Source organism: Myripristis murdjan, chromosome 21 (genome assembly GCF_902150065.1).
Source record: "Myripristis murdjan chromosome 21, fMyrMur1.1, whole genome shotgun sequence".
NCBI classification, from domain to species: Eukaryota; Metazoa; Chordata; class Actinopteri; order Holocentriformes; family Holocentridae; genus Myripristis; species Myripristis murdjan.
The window spans coordinates 8,611,644-8,631,455 of NC_044000.1; the positions used below are offsets into that span (position 1 = coordinate 8,611,644).

General features: G+C 40.5%; 1 protein-coding gene across 6 annotated transcripts in view; it reads right to left on the bottom strand.

The window, feature by feature from the left end:
• col6a3 (collagen, type VI, alpha 3) overlaps nt 1-18,910 on the bottom strand; it is an 81,506-nt gene extending 62,596 nt beyond the window's left edge. For 4 of the 6 annotated variants that reach the window (XM_030080072.1, XM_030080071.1, XM_030080070.1 and 1 more), the window contains exons 1-7: nt 18,639-18,910; nt 10,732-10,838; nt 9,424-10,056; nt 7,330-7,926; nt 5,251-5,841; nt 4,397-5,020; nt 3,671-4,261 (exon numbers count right to left, since the gene is read on the bottom strand). In XM_030080072.1, the coding sequence (XP_029935932.1) occupies nt 3,671-4,261; nt 4,397-5,020; nt 5,251-5,841; nt 7,330-7,926; nt 9,424-10,056; nt 10,732-10,816 (3,121 nt within the window). In that variant the 5' untranslated portion in view covers nt 10,817-10,838; nt 18,639-18,910. The remainder of the gene's footprint in view (nt 1-3,670; nt 4,262-4,396; nt 5,021-5,250; nt 5,842-7,329; nt 7,927-9,423; nt 10,057-10,731; nt 10,839-18,638) is intronic. The other 2 variants (XM_030080073.1, XM_030080075.1) reach the window with 2 other exon arrangements.
• Between the last annotated feature and the right edge of the window lie 902 nt (nt 18,911-19,812).

Here is a 19,812-nt window from a genome sequence, read left to right on the forward strand (position 1 = left end):
GTCATAGGCAATGTATTTGATCTGTCACACTATTAATAATCATAATTAACATCCAGAGTAATCTTGGAAGAAATCTATGCACGATTTTACTTTATGTTTGTTGTGTGTGAAAAGATGTAGACTCACAAAGCCTGTGATGTGTGGCCAGACCCACCACTTGTGTGGCACTGTTGCAGTTTTAACTCTTATTAACAGTTTAATTACAAAATGGGCTATGCCTCCCACACTTTCCATCTGGTTGAGGAATATGCATAATAACTGGTTAATATGCACATTCATGGCACGGTTGATCTGGGAATGTGTATAATGTCTGCTGAGTTGGTTGATTTAGATTCACTGGGAAATCTATCTATCTATCTGTGTGTGTGTGTGTGTGTGTGTGTGTGTGTGTGTGTGTGTGTGTGTGTGTGTATGTGTGTGTGTGTGAAACAGTACAGTAAATATACTGTATATATATTTCCTACCTAATACAGTTGGTGCTTCAAGCCTTGGCTGACGAGGCACCCTTTTCACAAATGACACAAGTTGTTGTTGGATGCTCCCAAGATCATCAAATCGTGGGACAGAGAATGAATAGGAGGGGATATGTGCAATCATTTGGAGCTCCAGTATGTCTGCATTTCTTGATCCTATAGTGAATGGAACAACTTTGTCCTGTTTTAGAGCTGCAGCGGCACTTGCAACATTATCTTGAGATTTTCCTCCAGTTAGCAGAATCAGGATCTGAGGGACCCCTTCTTGACGTCGACTCCCAGAGGAGACAGCAAAAGCATTGTTAATCACATAGTCAAGAGCTGCCCCAGTGTTGAGGGGCTTGCCCCCTTTATGCTTCAGTTGCTGGATGGAATCTAGAACATCTTGCTTTTCCGTGTATGTATTCAAACTGAAATGTGTCTGTGGATCTGTGCTGTACTGGACCACAGAAACACGGTCTTTGCTCTCATCAACATTGAGTGTCTCTACGACTCTTTGGACAAAGCTTCGCATTGCTGGAAATCCACTCCTTGTGTCATTTGATCCATCCAATAGAAACACTATGTCTCTTTGAGTGGCATCTAATTCAACTAGGAAAAAGGAAGAGTCTGTTTGAGAGTCATGTCTACTGTATGAAATAATACCATAAGTTACAAATATTTGGTATCACTTTTTCAGACCTCTGAGCCACAAGATTTACTTTTCTTTGAATACTCTTCTTTGATTACAGTAATATTAAACCATATCTATAAAATTTGATTTGTTTAAACTATTGCATGCAAAGTAAATGGAAATGTGGTCTTAAATGCAAGAACATTTAAGAACATTTGTAAATGAAGAAATTATTGGAGCACATGGAAAGAACTGTGAGATAAAGGAGTGCATTCCTCTTTCACACATGAAAGTAGGAGAAAGCTGAATGGAAAAGATGACAATGCTGTATACTGTCAGTATTCAGTCAATGATAGGACTATCATTGGCTCAAGGAAGAGCTTACGATGAGACTGGAAATATTCACTGATGTGATGCAGTCAAGAAAAGACTCTCCAGTGTAGAAGAAGAAAAAGGGTATGTGCAAGAAGTAATTTTTCCTCATCACATTTCCAGTGTATGTTCAAGAAAACGTACAGCATAGCCAGGAACTTGCATTTAATTAAATGCCGATAGTTTGAGGAAAATGAAACTGATCGACTGACTTTCTTCCAAAGATTATACAGTTTCAGTGGATCTCCACCCATATAAGACCAAATGTTTTGTATATGTGTGTCTGTGTGCGTGTGCATGGCAGTCTCACTCTCAACACAAATCAATGAGATTTCTTACCTACAATAGTGGGGGGTTCAATTCCCATTTTTGACTGGACAAATGCAACAATCTCTGGTTGAATAGACAAGAGTTCACCAAAGACAGGCAGGTTGAAAAGAAATCTGGAGGAAAAGGCAATTTTCTGTAGCTCCTCCTCTTTGGCATTTTTCATTCCGATGGAAAAAGAGAGAACCCCCAGTTGTTTCAGGTCAAGTGCAGCCTTTGAGACATTATCACTGGATTGTCCTCCCGTCAGCAAAAACAGAATCTGAGGGACACCCTCGAGGCGTCTGCTACCGGATGTGGAAGAGGTGAAAACATTGTCTCGAACAAACTGGAGAGCAGCCCCAGTGTTCCGAGATCTTCCTCCTTTATGGCGGAGGCTTCTCACAGCATAAATGATAGCCCTTTTGGATTTGTGAGTATTTAAGCTGAAGTAAACTGTGGTATCATCACTATACAGTACGACAGCGACTCGAACCTTATCTTCATCAACATCCATTTCCTCTGCCATTCTTCTGATGAACTCTCGGAAAGCTGGAAGTCCATTTCTGGAGTCATCTGAGCCATCAAGTAGAAATACCACATCCCTTTTGCTTCCCCCAGTGTCGACTAGGTGATAGATAGATGGATACATAGACAAGGAATATGTGGGTTGGTGGATGAAGACTTTTTGAATAGCATTAAGATATGCATTCCATAAAGAAGGAAACTCTGCACTCATGTATATTTATTAGCATGAGTGAGTGAAAAGCCGCAATGTTGAGCACTGAATCTGAAGAGTTGAGCTACTGCTCTGAAAGTATTATTTCAAGCTCAACTGTAAGAAACCATCATTTCATCCAAAAGGTATTATGTATAAGTCAAGAAATACATAGACACTGAAATGATGGAAATGCTGCTTTGAAATCTTAAGAAGCCAGAATAGCAGAATTTTTCATGACAAAAGATTTTCAAGTTAATGAAATGCCGCATAATGCATGTCATGCAGTTGAAGTGTAGCCTAAACAAAATGTACTTCCGTATCAGCAAATATCAATAAACATGGTTTAAATTTAAGGATTCATGCTGAATATTCTGGAGCAAAAGAGTTGTAGAGCATGAAAAGCGACATTCTGGGGAGAAAGAACATCATATGCCACTGTTAGGCATATATTCAAATCAAAATCACCTACCTACTAAATCAGGGATTCCAGAAGTCATGGATTCTTCTGTATCTTTTGATATGCTCAGAGTAGCAAAAAGCTGGGACTCGATTGAGGGCAACTCGGAGAACTCAGTGACCTTATATATGGAACCAGGCCCATAGGCAATCATTTGCAACTCAGGGAGACTTGCATCTCCCACTCCAACCCCAACTGACACAATTCCATGTTCTTTAAGAGCAAAAGCAGGGGCTTTTACATTATCTCTCGACTTTTTGCTGCTCAGAAAAATTAGTACCTGTGGCACACCCTCTAGTCTTCTACTACCCATTGAAGAGGTAAAGACATTGTGCCTCACAAACTGGAGAGCTGCCCCAGTATTTAGGTTCCTCCCACCTTTGTGCCTTAAATTATTTATGGCATTGATAGTGGCATTCTTAGTTTTGTGAGAACTCAGAAAAAAATTGGCCTCAGGTTTATCAGCATACTGCACCACAGACACTCTGTCTTTGTTCTCATCCACAGAGAGTCTGTTCACTACTCTCTTAACAAAGAGTTGTATGTCTGGGAATCCATTTCTTGTGTCATCAGAGCCATCCAATAAGAACACAATATCTCTGTACACAGCATCACCATGCACTAAGACACAACAAATGAAAGGCATTTTCAGAAGCACTTATTTTGTTACTGCATGAAGACCATCAGCTGAGTTGTTGTCTCACAATGAGTTTTAGATTTTTGCTTACCTTGCTCTAGGACGACTTCTAGCTGTTCCTTGGGAAGGCTCACAACGGTGCTGAGCTTTTGCTGTACAGTGTCAAGCTCACTGAATTCCTTCACAGTGAAGGCAAAAGAGGGATTGTGCGAAATGGCCTGTATCTGCTTTGGGTCTGCATCCTTGACACCAACACCAAAAGGTAAGACTCCTCCTGTCTTCAGTGCACCAGCAGGTTCGTTCACATTGTCCCTTGACCTTCCTCCAGTTAAAACAATCAGAAACTGAGGCACCTGTTGTGCAGCCCGGCTACCATGCTTTTCAGACAAGATGGTGTCCTTCATGAATTTCAGGGCAGTTCCTGTATTGAGACTACGCCCACCAGCCAGTGACAACCCATTCACGGCTCTTATCACCTCATCTCTGGTTTGGTAAGTGTTAAGGTAGAAACTGGGGGTTGGCCTCTCACTATGTTGAACCACTGAAATCCGTACTCTGTCAGTTCCAATGTCAAGTGGTTGAATGACTTTGATGATAAAATCTTTAATGTAGGGGAAATCAGCTCGAACGTTTTCTGAGCCATCAATCAGGAAAGCAACATCCCTCTCTGCTCCAGTAAGAACTGAAATAAAAAAAGAAAAAAGTTTAAACTTCCCAGTTCATTCATATTTCATATTTTTAACTTGTATGTCATTGAGATTAAAATTAAAACACATTTATTTCATTTACGATGAAAACATGAAAATACACAACTCACCAGTCTCCTCTGGGATTGCTGCCACATCTGTATCACCAACCACTGTTATCAAAGGGGTCATGATTTGTTCAGCAATATTTGGCAAGTTGTTGAAGCTTCTTTCATGGTAAGCCAAGTTTGGAACAAAAGCAACTGTTCTCATTAAACCTTCATCTGCCTGTCCAGAGCTGACTGTGAAGGTCAAAACACCACCCAGAGCCACTTTGTCAGCTATTCTCTTAACCTCATCCTGGGCTGGACCACCTGTGATAAGAACCAACACCTGCTGGATTCCTTGTCTCCTCCGTGAACCAGCTGATGACTGGAACATATTGGCCAGGGCATAATTCATGGCTGCTCCTGTGTTCAGAACTGAGCCTCCAGTGAGCCTTAGTTGAGCAATGCTGTCCAGAACCTCTTGCCTGGTTCGGTGCGTGTTAAGATAGAATTCAATTCTTGGATGCTCGGCAAACTGCATGAGGCCAATCTGAACCCTGTCTGGTCGTACATCTAGCTGGTTGACCACATTCTTCATGAATTCTTGCACATAAGGGAGATTGCTGCTGCCAATGTAGCTGGAGCCATCAACAAGAAAGACAATGTCTCGGACCACTCTTTGTGTCTGCACTGTAGTGATCTCCACCACTGAAAAAACAACACAGGACTATTACCCCTCCTGTAATATTGTGCATATTTTCATTCAGGTTCAATAACATATAATACAAATGGCTTTGAAAAAATCTGACTTTTTTTGTCACTGTAATGGGTATGATTTATTGCTATGTACAGTCATATTAAAATTTGCTCTAATATGAATCCATTAAGTGACAAGGGAATTCTATCCTCAAGTACTTAGTAAGAAGTTGAGGCTTTACCTGACTCTGTGGGTTCTTCTGTCACTACCACCCCCGTTAGAGTGGAGAGAGCAGAGACAATCATCTTGGGGTTGCGAAGCAGCATTCGGAAATCCTTCATGAACACTAAGTTGTCATCAATGGCAATCTGCCTCAGCTCCTGCTCATCAGCAGTCTTGGAGCCTGCAGCCAAGGTTAGCACCCCCATACGCTGCAGGGCCTCCGCAGGCTGGTTCACACTGTCTCCAGACTTTTTAGTGGTCCAGAGCAATAGAAGCTGGGGTACCCCTTGTTGAATACGACTGCCCTTCTCAGGCCGCAGCATGTTGGTCCGAACAAAGTCCAAAGCTGCTCCGATATTCACTGTCTGTCCAGCTCTTGGTTTGATTCTGGCCAAAGCAGCAATTAGTTCCTCTTTGGATCCATAGGTGTTCAGGTCCATTTCTAGTCGAGCAGCATTGCTGAATTGAGCCACACCCACTTGGACATCATCCGGACCAACTGGCATCACCTCAACAAATCGCCTGATGAACTCACGTACAGAATTGATAAGCACGCTTCCCATAGTACTGTCAAGAAGGAAAATGATGTCTCTTTTTCCAACTGCCAAGGCTGAAAGACAAAAGAAAACCATATTAGTGTCAGAATAAAAGTTGTGGTGTTTTAAGGCTATGCTATAATGTGACATCTATTTGTAATAAATAAAGGAGCCCACCAAAAATATTCTATGATTTTTTTATTTATTTATTTATTTTTTTTTGTAACAAAAAAGAGCCCTTCTGGATATTTTATCCTAAAATTGTATTTCCGGGGGGTGTAAATGAGAATCTTAATTTGAAATAATTCTTATAGTATTGTTATATTATTTTTTAGGTTGTGAACCTAAAAAAGAGCCCTTCTGGATATTTTATCCTAAAATTGTATTTCCGGGGGGTGTAAATGAGAATCTTAATTTGAAATAATTCTTATAGTATTGTTATATTATTTTTTAGGTTGTGAACCCCCCACCCCACCTTCCCAGAGTGGGTTGGTACAACAGAAAGTGTTCGGGTTAGTTTACACTGTGTAAGGAGTCTTAGAAAAGTTCCTCTCAACTGCTATATCCATGATAACAAATGGGGAGGGCTACACTGCGACCAAATGCTAGGTTTCTGTGTGTGTCAATGAAACTGTATCAGCAATCTATTGACCATTTTAGTGCATTTTATGTGTATATATGTATCTATAATTTTACGATTCTTCAGTGTCATGTATTTTTAAAGGTTTTTAGATTAATAACCGTTTTATAAACCCTAATAAAAGTATGTGTCCAAATTTTCTGATTTCACAGAACCATATTTACCATCTGCTGCATTTATTGCTGACATATCCTCTTACCCCAAGCTTGAACTCAAAAATCTATTCATAAATAAACACAGAGAAAAGTGCTGAACCGGACAGAGTTGTGTGTGTGAACAGGACAGAATTGTGTATTTGAATAATTCAAGCTCCAATGCAATAAAAGTGGACCGAAAGTCCATGTATGTCAACAAAATAGTTAATGTTTAGAGATCTTCTAGGCTGTTATTGTTCAATGTAATTATTCAAAATTACATGATTTTTCTACATCCTATCATTTCTACATTCTATTCTAGAAATCTACATCTTTTGTACTACACTGAAATGATTTAAATTTTCCCAGCACTGCTGAAATTCTATAACAAATGTCTGAAATTTCTGCGTGTGAGTAGGATGCAAAGCCTCTTACAAATCGTTTTGTGGATGGTCTTACCACTCTCAGCCCCTTTGCCTTGTTTCTCTTACAGCGAGTTTTTCACTACCAACTACTGGAATTTTTCTAGATATAAAAAGTTACAATCATTCAGCTAGTCAAATCCCACTTGTCATGCTGAATGGGTTGGAACACTATTCCGACAACATTTTATCATTATTAAGAAGCATTATTTGCAATAGGTAAAGAGCAATTTCATATTGAGAGTGGATAATTCTTACCTTACACTTTACAATATTCATTATGATTTCCCTTACAAGGCTTGTGTTTTATTAAGTCCCCTTCCACAACCACGATGCCCCACCAACATTTACAGAGAAGTTACATACCTTCTGTGAACTCATTCTGAACAACAATGGTTCGCTGGGCCACCCCGTTAATGTATGGGAGCAGCTGGTCACCCATGTCTGCCACTGCTCTGAAATCAGGGGCCGACAGAACAAAGCCTTTATCTGTAGCAACTGTTTCCAGATCTGCGGTGGCAGTACTACCAATCACCACGCCAAATGTGAGAACATTGGCCTTCTTAAGGGCCCTGTCACCCACACCAGTATCATCAGTGGATGCCCCAGCACTGATTACCACCACGGCCTGGGGAACACCCTCCTCCGCCCTGCCCCCAGCTGTCTGGCTCAACAGGCTCTTGGCCACTTCCTCCAAGGCGGCCCCCAGGTTAGATTCGTTGCCCCCAGTGAAGGTCAGGCCCTTCACTGCGTCCAGGACTGCAGCTTTGCTGTCATAGCTATTTAGATAGAACTGAGTCTCTGGGTTGGTGCTGTAAAGGGCCAAGGCCACCCGAATAGTGTCCCTGCCCACATCAAGGCCCTCAATGATTCTCAAAGCCAAATCACGCACAAGGGTGAAGTTTGCTGCTCCAATGTTCTTTGATCCATCAATTAAGAGTACTAGGTCAGCTGACTCTTGTGCTTTAAGGGGAGAGAGAGACAAAACAGAACAAAATGCAACATGTGAAAGCGCTAATGAAGTGAGACAGAGACAAAAAAAAAAAAGACAACGTGCTAGCACATTATTGCATGTGTCAAGTAACATTCACAGTGAACAAAATCTGTCATAAAAACATTGCAAAACACATCATACTGCATGTAGGCTGAACCAAGGAGATAGTCTGAAGTGATTTCATGTGTAGATTATGTGCATGTGAAGATTACATGTATTTCCCTCCATGTGTGGAAATCTTTAGTTTTCTTTTTATCCCCCCCATTTTTATGAGCTACAATGTGAAAATTTTGATCCATCATATAACAGATATAAATTAAGGAAATGTGAAGACTGTTGATAAAAAAAATAGTGTTACAGTTGATATGAATATTAACCTCTAGTATATGTTGTCCATTGAATTCAGCCACCCCATGCAGACTCATGTTACAGACCTCAGAAAAAGTGACCAGTCATGACCCTGTGGCCCATCCTTACTACCCAGCTTTAAAAGACACAATGACAATTTGCATCATCCATACGATTTCAAATGAATGGAAAACATATTTCTAATCCATTAATTGGAACATTGTGAACATAGAGCAGCAGAATGTGTTCTTTGGACACTTAGTTTTATCTCATATTTTTATCTTTATCAAATTTTCTATTCATTTCTATTTATGTTGTTCACTGTGCTTGATTGCTATACCTATTGAGATATGAAAATATTCATAATTTAGTTAAGGTAAAGGATGGGTCCAGGCAGGTTCATCACTGTTTCAGATGCACAATATTGCATAAATTTTACAGACAGTGAAAAATAAAGACAAACATACAAACACAAGACATACAAGCAGTGGTGGGTGGTTAGCCATTGTTAAAAGCTCATTAACTTATTTTGACACATTCTATATTGAAGGATAAGCCATCATTACTACCACATTCTCCTAAATTGTTGTTGTTGTTCTTGTGTATATGGGTGTGTGGGAGTCTACTAGAAGGTAAGACAGATAGAACTGAAAGCAACATGTGAGACATTATACTATGAAAATGTGCCATCTTAAATTACTTAGGGGATTATTACTGTATGTGGAAAACAGAACAGGATCCAAGTAATTACAATATTAAAAAGCACTTGGGTCAGACTGTTTCCATCAGTTAAATAGCTTGTTTTCAATCCATGCTCAAGCGTAATTTTATTTGATCTGGCTTTACACAGGCATACTGTTGCAGCCATCATTACAGACCCTGATCTAAGATGCAGTGGCAGTGTAAATAACATGCAAATTGAATTGTGATTTGTGTTATGGGCATATTAAATGTAGTAAGAAAAACAAGTGATGTTAATCTGGTGGGTGGTGAAAGGTTATTGTAGTTAAAATATCCATGTTAATAATGGATTCCAGTCAGGGTCACATATGCAGCAGCTTCTTCTTGGACACGTGGGCACATTAGTATGGTAGTTTAACTGGCCCCTTTTTTGTTACCTGTCCCTTCTGCAGCCACAGGGGCCTCCACTGCCACAGGGGCATCCCCTGCCTGGGTCACTGCGCTGCAAAGCCCCACCACTAAATCTTGGATTATATCCCGCAAGGCCAGGAAAGAGTCTACATTGAACACGTGAGCATCATAGGGCTGGCTTGCCATCTCCCTGAGCTCCAAGTCCACTGCATCCTGAACACCCACCGCGAACACCTCCACACCAGCCAGCTGCAGCACCTGAGCTGGTTCAGCCACGTCATCTTGGGAACGCCCATCTGTGAGAACCACCACCACCTGGGCCACGCCTTCACCGGCACGGCTGCCTGAAGCAGTGTTTAAGTGGGCACGGATCAGGAAGTCTAGGCCCAGGCCAGTCCGGGTGCCCCCGCCACGGTAAGTCATAGCTTTGATGTGCGCCAGGATTCCCTGTGTTGTTGGGTAGGTGTTGAGCTGGAACTCAGTTTGGGGCGAGCCACTGTACTGTACAAGGGCAAATTTAAACCTGCCCCCTCCAACTTCATGCAGTGCCTTTACCACGCTGTACAGAAATTGTCTGACATGCTCAAAGTTCTCTTGTCCCATGCTCCAGGACGAATCCACTAGAAAGTATATATCGGCAGCCAGCCCGTGTGCACAATCTTTAAAAGAGAAAACTTGGTGTTTTAAGGACAGAAGTGAGATCTAATGGTATGAATGAAGCCAAAACATTGTCTTGGGGCCAAACACTAATCCTGCTGCAAAATCCAACCATAATCTGGAGGCAGTTATGTCAGACACCGTCATTCAGCTTTGCCTCTCAAAAATAAAGCCAAAGATCCAAAGTGTCCCAGTGGACTTTATACTTTTATGCCTCCTGAAACCCTTAGTTCATCTAATTAAGCTATTTGCTGTTATTTTTGGTCTACACCAAGATACAGTTTAAAATCATACCCAAAATATTGTGTTGAATTTTGAGAAAGAAAAAAAAAATACCAGAAATACCAGAAAAATACCAGAAATACCAGCTCTGCAACAATGCTCATTGAATGTATTTGGCAACAGTTTTTTTTTTTTTTTTTTTTTTTTAAATCAAATTCCAATTCCAACAGTCTTTGTGAGTTGTAAGATTGCTGGGTCTGATCTTTGAAACACTTGCAAGAGTCCAGCCCAGGTATAGATTACAGACAGCAATATAATGAACAAATTTTAACTGTAAGCTAAAAAATTCCAGTGAGCATTGCTAAAAAATGGAAAACAAAACATTACTGGCACTCAGACCATTTCAAAGATCACATGATGCTGTTTGCAGCTAAGATTAACTAAATTTAACTTACCATCCTGAGCATCAACTTGATGGAACAATCCTGCAAACAGGACGCCTAGAAGAGTGCACAGCGGTAACAACCGATGCCTCCTCATCTTCTACCACCAAAGAGGACACCTGTGAAACCAAAAACAAACGGCTGTCACTGTGTTGTCATGACTTTATTGAATTAACTAAATATGTCATGCAGGTGATATAAAATGTTGCATGCAATCACTTCGAGAGACACTGAGCACTCCAGTAATACAACATAACACTGAGCAAAAAAGCATCGCATGCTTATCAGTCTAACTGAGAAGGTAAAGTGAGCAAAAGTGCAGCAATGTCTTGATTAGTCCATTATCCCATTCAGCTTTCAGGTCTTTTCCATTTGAAAGAGATATGTCTGAGTCCATTTTATTATTATTATTATTTTTGTTCCCTGTGTCTCTATTCATGGTGGGTATAAAAAGCCCAAAGACATGCTAGAGCACACGACTTTTACCATTTATTCAGTGCTAGGTCTAATCTTCAATGCAAGTGAATTGTCATCAGCATCAAATCTGTGTCCAAAGTTACATTTAAGTTTCACCATACCATAGTAGAAAAAAAAACATGGATCTTCTTCAGTGTCAATGTCTTCTGCCTTGTGTGCAAGACTATGCAATATCCTGCTATTACAATGTCCCTGCATGCTAGCCAAACCTGTGGAGCATTTGTCCCTCTCCATTATTCACATTACCACCAAACACTGGCAAGCATATACTTGTAGTCTAGGCTTATTGTATCGACATGAATGACCTTTTCAGCACTGCCCTGCATCAGGTTCATACTGTTATACACTTCCACAGGAATGGGTGGCCTAATTAACTTAAACTTCTATGGTTTGCCACTGACCAGAAGAGGTTTACATACTTAATGAGATTCAAACCAGCAGCTTTCTAATCACAAGCTTGGCTAATAACTCTTAGGTCTTGTGAATGTAGCACCCATAGCTAGCTATCTGTGTAAGTGTAGGAGCTGCAGCTTGTGTGATATCAGTAGCAGACCTGAGGCATGGAGTTATAATGATCAGAACCACCTGTTAAAACAACCAGCCAATTTGCATTAGGAATTAACTCCGGTTGGCAAGGAATGAATTTTCCAAGTCAGAAAATAATGTGGTCTTAAGCGAGGTGCTGGACTGGAAAGCCCAGTTTATCACCAGGAGTGTATGTTTTCTATTTAGTCAGTTTTTCCCCCATTGTGATGTTAAGTAATATCCAAGAAAATGAAAGAAAGGTCACAAATGGCTTGTCACTGGCTATAAATTTTCCTCAGGAGAAAGTGGGTGTGCATGTATATAAAGTTTAGGGGATACAGAGTGAAAGGCTTAATACATGCACTTTACTGTGCTGAATCTGAGATTTTATTCAAACAATTGAATTTGATTTCCCAATTTTTTAAGAACAAAATCACTCAAGGTTAATGCAAGTTTCAGAATTAATGGGATCTGTGCATTCTCATACACACAAATACAAATATCTCATTCAAGACTTATGCTGTCTTTAAATGACACCTAAACTATGTGCAGGACACACACACACACACACACACACACACACACACACACACACACACACACACACACACCATCCAGTGTTGCTAACCCATTAAATTGCAGGCTACACCAAGGGACTCCACAGCTGCCACTACTGCAGCTACACTGGTATCCAGAAAGACACCATGTTGAGACATATCCCAAGGGCAGCACAGCATATAACATCATGATAATCACACCATCACGTACTACAGAGATATCTTTAACTCTGGAACACTGAAATGAAAATAAATAAATAAATAAAAATAAATCCCAGCCAAATAAATCCAGATTTAGAGCTGGGATCTTGCAACCTTGCTACAATTAGTGTGGATTTTTACTTAAGAGAAATACACGCCATCAACCAACAAAACAAGGAGGCCTGAAAAATAAAACTGCCTGGGCTGGCACATGTGGCCCATGACCAAGAGGGGTTTTTTTTTACAATCATTTTACGTAATTATTGGGAGTAAGCTAGCCAATGCTTTCTGGTGGAATCCCAAAAGAGGCTTTTTAACAAGCCACAGTGCCCTCACACAGCACTTGTTGAGACTTGGAATAAAAGGCAGCTCAAATGTTTACTGTGAGAAATGTGTTAATATCATATTTGCAAAATTGTGGACTTAGGTCTAATGTGATGGGAGGTAAAGAGGAAATGCCATGTCATGAAACACAAGCAGGGAGCTCTTAATGATTGGCCGTTTCCTTAATTCATAATCTATTTGAAGATGAATGAGTGTGTGGCATGATGGCACCACAGTATTGCATGAAGCACTACTGAGGCACTACAGAAATGACTAGGGCCCTCTAGTGGATGACAGAGATACAACACCGTGTATTTGGCACTGATGTCAAGAAAAGCATACCACATTGAGGCTATCAATGCTCCAACTTTCTCACAACATGTGCTTATAAGACACTTGATGCTTATTTGAAGCACTGAAGGTAATAACTATGTTTATATAAGCATATCTTGACTTTTGAGTCTAGATGTTGCAGGAAACCCTCCCCAGACCTCCCCACTGTAACATAAAGGCTACATAGTGGAAACAATGAGGAAACACGTGTATATATGTAAGAAGTGTCATTTTTTAATATTCCTTTTCACATTTGAGTATTCCTATTCATATTCTTCACTTTTCTCTACTTTATGAGTTTTGCCCTACAGTTGACTTTCAATAGTGTTGGATTTGAGACCCACACTGTACCAGTGACATCATGGTCAGGCACAAAAATATAACAAAATTGATTCTGGCATCTATAGTGTCCACTGCCCAAACAGTATTTGCAACTGCTAACTAAGCATAACATTGCAGTTATTTCCACGGAAAGCTAAACGTTCTGGAAAGGAATACATAATATGCTGTAAAAGTCAGACCAACCTACATGAGGACAAGGGATTTGCAAATAGTCTATACTCATGCATGTTGCACTGGTCTTAGATACAGAAGAAGGCAAAATATATCACAAATGGGGCATTACGTACGTACTTTACATGTGTGGTTTTAAACTTTGGTCAACAACACATGCCAGTACCTTTGTAATGCCAGTTATTGGCTCTTGCTGGTTGTGGAAAATTTCAGTGTCTACAGTAGGGTCTGGAACCAGTTTTCTTCACATCTCACCAAATGTACACTTCAATCCTATTTAAATAAAATTAAATTTGGCCTAGGGTTGAAAGAGACCCTTTCACAAGGACAGGAAAGCCTGGGTCAGTTACGCTTGAATTAAAGCCATCTATAACACAAGGCAGTAATGAAGTATAAACACATGGCTGTCGTATTAAATGCAGCACTGCGAGCGTTGAGCTAGTTGGAGTCGGCTTGTGTATACTTTGCTTAGACCACTGTTTATCCAGACAGCACTTTGCAGATGAGAAAGCATTGCACAAAGTCTGAAGTGCTGGAAACATCAGTAACAGTGCATTTGTCCTCAATTTTTAGACAGGCCCATTGGTCGTGTGATTGTCAAAACACACAGGCCAAACAAATATTAGGAATGTTAGGCGTACAGTAAAAGATTAGTGCACACTACTTAACTACTGATATGGGAAGGCTGGTGCACAGTAGAAGTGCCGGTAATTCTCTGAGTCTAAAGTATACACATTCTTCCTCTGAGAACACTAACTGGGCGGGGTCATTCTGCAGTGCACAGAGCTTCCAGAGGAGCTTCATGTTGATTGCAAATTGAAATGTAGCTCACACTGTATAACACAAACATGTAGCGTTCTTGTAGAATCCACTGGAAATTAAATTTCAGTCACGTAAAGCCACATTAAAATATACCAAGTAGATAGCAGTCAAACTTGCAGGAAAAAAAAAATATTTATCTCATCAGTAACTACAGGGCCCTAATTACTGTGATTTCCTCCATTTCTAGGGAAGAAAAATAGAAAAGAAAAACCCAAGCTTCCCTTGGATAGTGTGTTTGTGTGCTCCATTCATACATATGTCATTTAGGGTCACTCAAAAGCCACTGCTCTGCAGAGTTTGTCAGACTGAGCCACCATGTCAACACTATGGCTTCCCCTCACCGCCACAGAGGAAAACAGCACACAGTGGAGTCCATTTCTCTGCCTGATACAAGAAACCAAGATAATGGCAGCAAATTAAGATAAGAGATAAATTTATGAGGAAAAATAAGGTATCAAACCTGTTGTCTCCAGTGAAAAGTAAGATGCAGAGAAGGAAAGTTGTGTACACTGAGACTGACGCAAATAAAGGTGAAAAATATAATGCATTAAGTACAATGAATTTAAATTTTAAAAAGAGAAAATAAATAGATAAATAAAATGACAAAATACTCAACCACTCACGAGCTGGTCACTGAGTAAGATCCAAAAATGACACTGGCTCAAGTCAAGTGCTTAAGCTGACATGAATGACAAACAGACCTGTAAATTTCTGGATCATGAACTGCACCTGGAAAAGCCTGCACAAATCCATGAGGCATATCAGTCCTAAATTTGTCACTAAGTCTCTAGTCATATTATCATTTTTGTTCTGTGCCTGAGTGTGTTAACATTTCAAAGTTATTTCCACAGGCAGCCCTGTTTACAGCAGAAAAAGCAAAACATGGAAAAGTCAATTTGGCTAAAATGATGATAGTCTACAAAAAATGCAAAATACATGCTGAATGCTCAGGGATGAGGGTGCACCATGTTCGTCTGTTTGTTTGTTTTTCCCTGCTGTGTTCTGTTTGTGTGCCTATGATATGTTGAGTCATCACTGATGCTGTGTGTCAGTTTGCATCTACAGAACAAGGAGCTGACATGTTCCCATGAATGCGTTTTCCAGCTGGACCTCACAAAATCCTCATTAAAAGTAAAGACCACACACACACACACACACACACACACACACACACACACACACACACACACATAATACACTCTCAAACAAGTTCACACTTTGCCACAAGACTGGACCCTATCAGTCCCAGTGTTTGTCACCATATTACTTTCACTCTACACAGTTGACACTACAGTACAACTACACATGTCAAGCTGTCATCAGTGCACACGACACACACTCCCTTATACATACATTTGCTACAAGGCAGACCTCCCATTATGGTACAGGATCAAGGCTCAGTTGCACATACATGTAACACACAATAACTCTCTAGAAGGAAGGAAAATAACCCTAAAACCCAGTTTACACTAACTGCAATGTGTCCAATGACACTCCCCCTCCCACCTCTTCTCCACATGCATACATATACCTAACAAGCAACATCCATGTGCAAACCACAAGTCATGCTCCAGGCTTAATGAGTCACATTTTCACATTAGCTCGAGTAGCTCCCTAGACACTTTATTACTAGACTGACAACCTGGTTTGTGTCTATTAGCCCTAAATTGTCTACACCTAAACGATTTACACCCCAAGTCCTGGTTTCTTCAATGCACCCTACATGATTTGTCTTGACAAATTGCTCACAGATTGGAAGCTAACACATCAGTGAGGTGAGTGAGGTCCCATGAGAGGGTATGAATTTCTACAAGGCAGCCTCTCACTCACTAGGCATAATTTGGGGAAATATCACTCATACATATGTGTGACTTTGAGAGCACACATGCAAGCACACCCCGGTGAACATTCATATGTTTTAAGTTTGCACGTATGAACGCTTACATGACCAATCTCTCTGATTGGCAGAACATGCCATACATGGCACAGATGAGAGGGGGATCAATGATGAAGTGAAAGGAGGACAGGGAGACAGACAGGGCAGGGCAAGTCCTCACAGCTGGCCTGTATTATCCTGTCTGACACCAAGCAGATGTGTATTCAAGCATCATGGTCAATCTAAGCCTTCAGGCAAGCTGAATTTGAACATTCAACTTGACACTCATGCAGCCTTGGTTAGAATGAAAGAGAGGCACATGACAAACTTGCTTAAGCAAAGAACTGAATATGCATTACAACTGAGGGAGATCAGTTAGTATTGCAAGTTCCATCTGGTCTCTTTTTCTCACCCAATCTGCAATTTCGCATCTTTATATTACTTTGTCCACTGTGCAAGGAAACTCCTCAAAAGATTCAAAGATTAACTCCTCAGAGACTACCACAGAAACAGAAACTGTCTGGCTTTTGAGCTAATTGACAACAAACTTGGTCCTTTCATTCTTAAACTGAGCACTGTGTAAGGACTTAAAGGATAAATCATAATTCTTTATCCATGCAATTACAGATGGTTCTTTCTCTGAAGAGGGAAAATTGGGGAAATAGCTCTTTGAGACACTTGGCCTCTCTTAAAAATTGTTCCAACCTCCCAGACATCTGTGCTGCATCATGGAAAAAAGAGGGAAAGCTGGAGAGAGAAAGGGAGCCATAAAACATACTCATGCTGATTTATACATTCAAAGAAGAAAAAAGCTCTTTGAAAAGAATTCTCCTGATGCTGCTTGGCCAATTGCAGTCTAGATAAGAGCTTCCAAGGGGACCTCTGGTTCTGGTGTAATGCTGGTTGTAAATTCTGTGAAAATAATTATAACCCACAAAGCCAAATTTGGAGTGCATTTTAAGTTTCTTCTTGCTTTTTGAAGCTCTTCCTCTCAGCATCATAGCAAGAGTTAAATGAACCTGTAAAAACTGTGTGGGGAATAGTAGCTAATGAAAACAATTTATGACCATTTCCAATTTAATTTGTTTTTGTATAAACTTGGGAGGGTAAAATAACTTAATTTTCTGATCAAATCCCACTGGATACAATAAAACACTACAATGAAGGCAGAGCTGAAGCTGCTGCCTCCACTTGGATAACCAGGAGAGGTTGAAGATTAATGGCTCACACCTGGTCCCCCCCCCTGCTATTTTGTCCATGGGACCAAACTCCTTCTGGTTCCCCTGGTCCATCTGGCCAGTAGAGTGGAAAACACTTTCTTCACACTTTCCACTCTTGCATTTGCTTCATAGAGGGTGTGGTCTTGAGCTACTGCAGCGGTGAAAAAACATCTCCCCATTCAACCACTGTTCTTTAGAGCTTAACCTCATTTGCGGGTGTGGAGATTTTGGAATTTGAATGTTGCTGTGCTACTAACAACAGATTCACTATTTTGGATTGATGGCTTATTTCCATTATGTCTATTCTAGGTGTCTTAGAACACTCATTTCAGAGGCCTGCTATCCAAAGTCCACAGAAACTGCCCATGGAAGATGATTCAATAACACTTTCATTACATATTTTAGAGAACAGATATATTCAGTGAGCTTCAATATGAGATTTAAATATGCTGTTATAATAACCCTATCCTTTATTTTTAAAACCACTGGACAAAGTGTCTTCAAAACTTTGATAAGGAGAGTGTCATTTTATAAAAAGCTGTTCCTTACATGTTCACTGCTGGGTGAACCTAACTTTCATGCTGGGTTCTCAAGGAATTTCCACATTTTTAAGTCAATCAAAAATTGTAGTGACCAAACATCCCAAACCAAAAAAAGAAGCATTTTAAGATGTAGTGAAGAGAATCACAGTGCAAACACACACGCCCCTCTCCATTTGCTTACACTGCTCCCAGCATATGTCTCAGCATATGTTGGGAGCAGCTCACCTCTAGCCCTTCTGCTTCTGTCAACACCAAAGTACAGGTTTCACTCCTAAGTTAAAAGCATGTTGTCTGATATTTATGAGCTATAGGTCAAAAAGTCTCTGCTATGATAGTGGGACCCATCATTTGCTTGCATGTCAAGGCAAGAAATCCTACAGTGGTAATCCTCATGCACATTTGCTGAATCAAGGTCAATTTTATGCAAACCGAAAGAGACAAATTAAATGAAAACAAGCATGCACATCTGTAAAAAGCCAAGAAGCAAGTATTCACCAGCATTCAGCAATGAAGTTATTTTACCACTTACCCTGAGCTGAAGTAGCTGTAGTCCACAGTATTTGCTTTTAAATCGAACAGTTATGCAAAATAACTACTTGTTGGCCCTTTGGTCATTATCCTCCTGGATAATTACCCCAGCTGGCTGTCCAGCTCCTCCCGGAGGAAGGTGGATGAGCAAGGCAGTGATGGGGTCACTGATAAGTATGTGCAGATAGAGGAATCCTGAGTGAAAGGGAAATGGCTGAGACAGAAAGAGACAGACACCCTCCCGGTCTCTCACCAGAGGAGCTGTGGTTCTGAGCTCAAGGCTGAGACGGGACAAATTCCCAAACTCCTGGAGTTCTGCCACCTTTCTTTTCCTCCTCCCACTTTCTCTATAGAAGAAAGAAAAAAGAAAAAGCAGAGGGAGAGAGAGAGAGGAGTGTGGGGGGGGGGGGTCATAAAGAGAACCAGACACATAGCCCTGTTTGGTCTGGACGTGAGCAGTGGGGAGGATGATGTCACAAACCTGGAGCGGGATTTTCTCCTTCCCCTCCTCTACCTATTGCCATTTCTCCCTCTACCTCTGTAGGGCCCTTGTTGGATAATCTGGCATTCTGCTTTTCTGGATATCCTTTTTATTTTAATTTAAAAATGAGAGAACTTTGCTCACAGTTCTTCTTTGACACTGCTGCTTAAAAAAAGTATAAATTGAAAATTAAGTAAGTAGCATATACTGGTAAAATGACTAATTCCTGGCATATTCCTCTTGTTGATAATCAATTAATAACTGATGGCAGATTGTCATTTTACATCCCACTGTCTGGACAGCTGATGAAAATGATGTCTTTGTCCATGGGCCATCTTGTGTTGGGTCTTCTCCAAATGAAACAAGTATACTTGCAGATGTCCCACTAAGGAATGTGCAAGACAGTGTTCTGGTTTGGCACTGATTGCAAATGTGATATGGCTGCTAGGGAAAAGCAATGACACACTGCCATAAACATAATTAGCACAGCCTCAGCATATCACACTGCATAACTCCTTTCATAATGGCTTAGTTTTCACTGTCAAATTTGTGTTTTGCAACTCTTTTAGGGGTTAAGAACATGTCTCACTTTTCCACCCAAGTTTTTGCAGTTTACAGTGCTACTACTATTGTAAAAAAAAGAAAAAAAAAAAAAGTCTATGAAAAGTAATTGTTCCATAACCATGTGATAAAT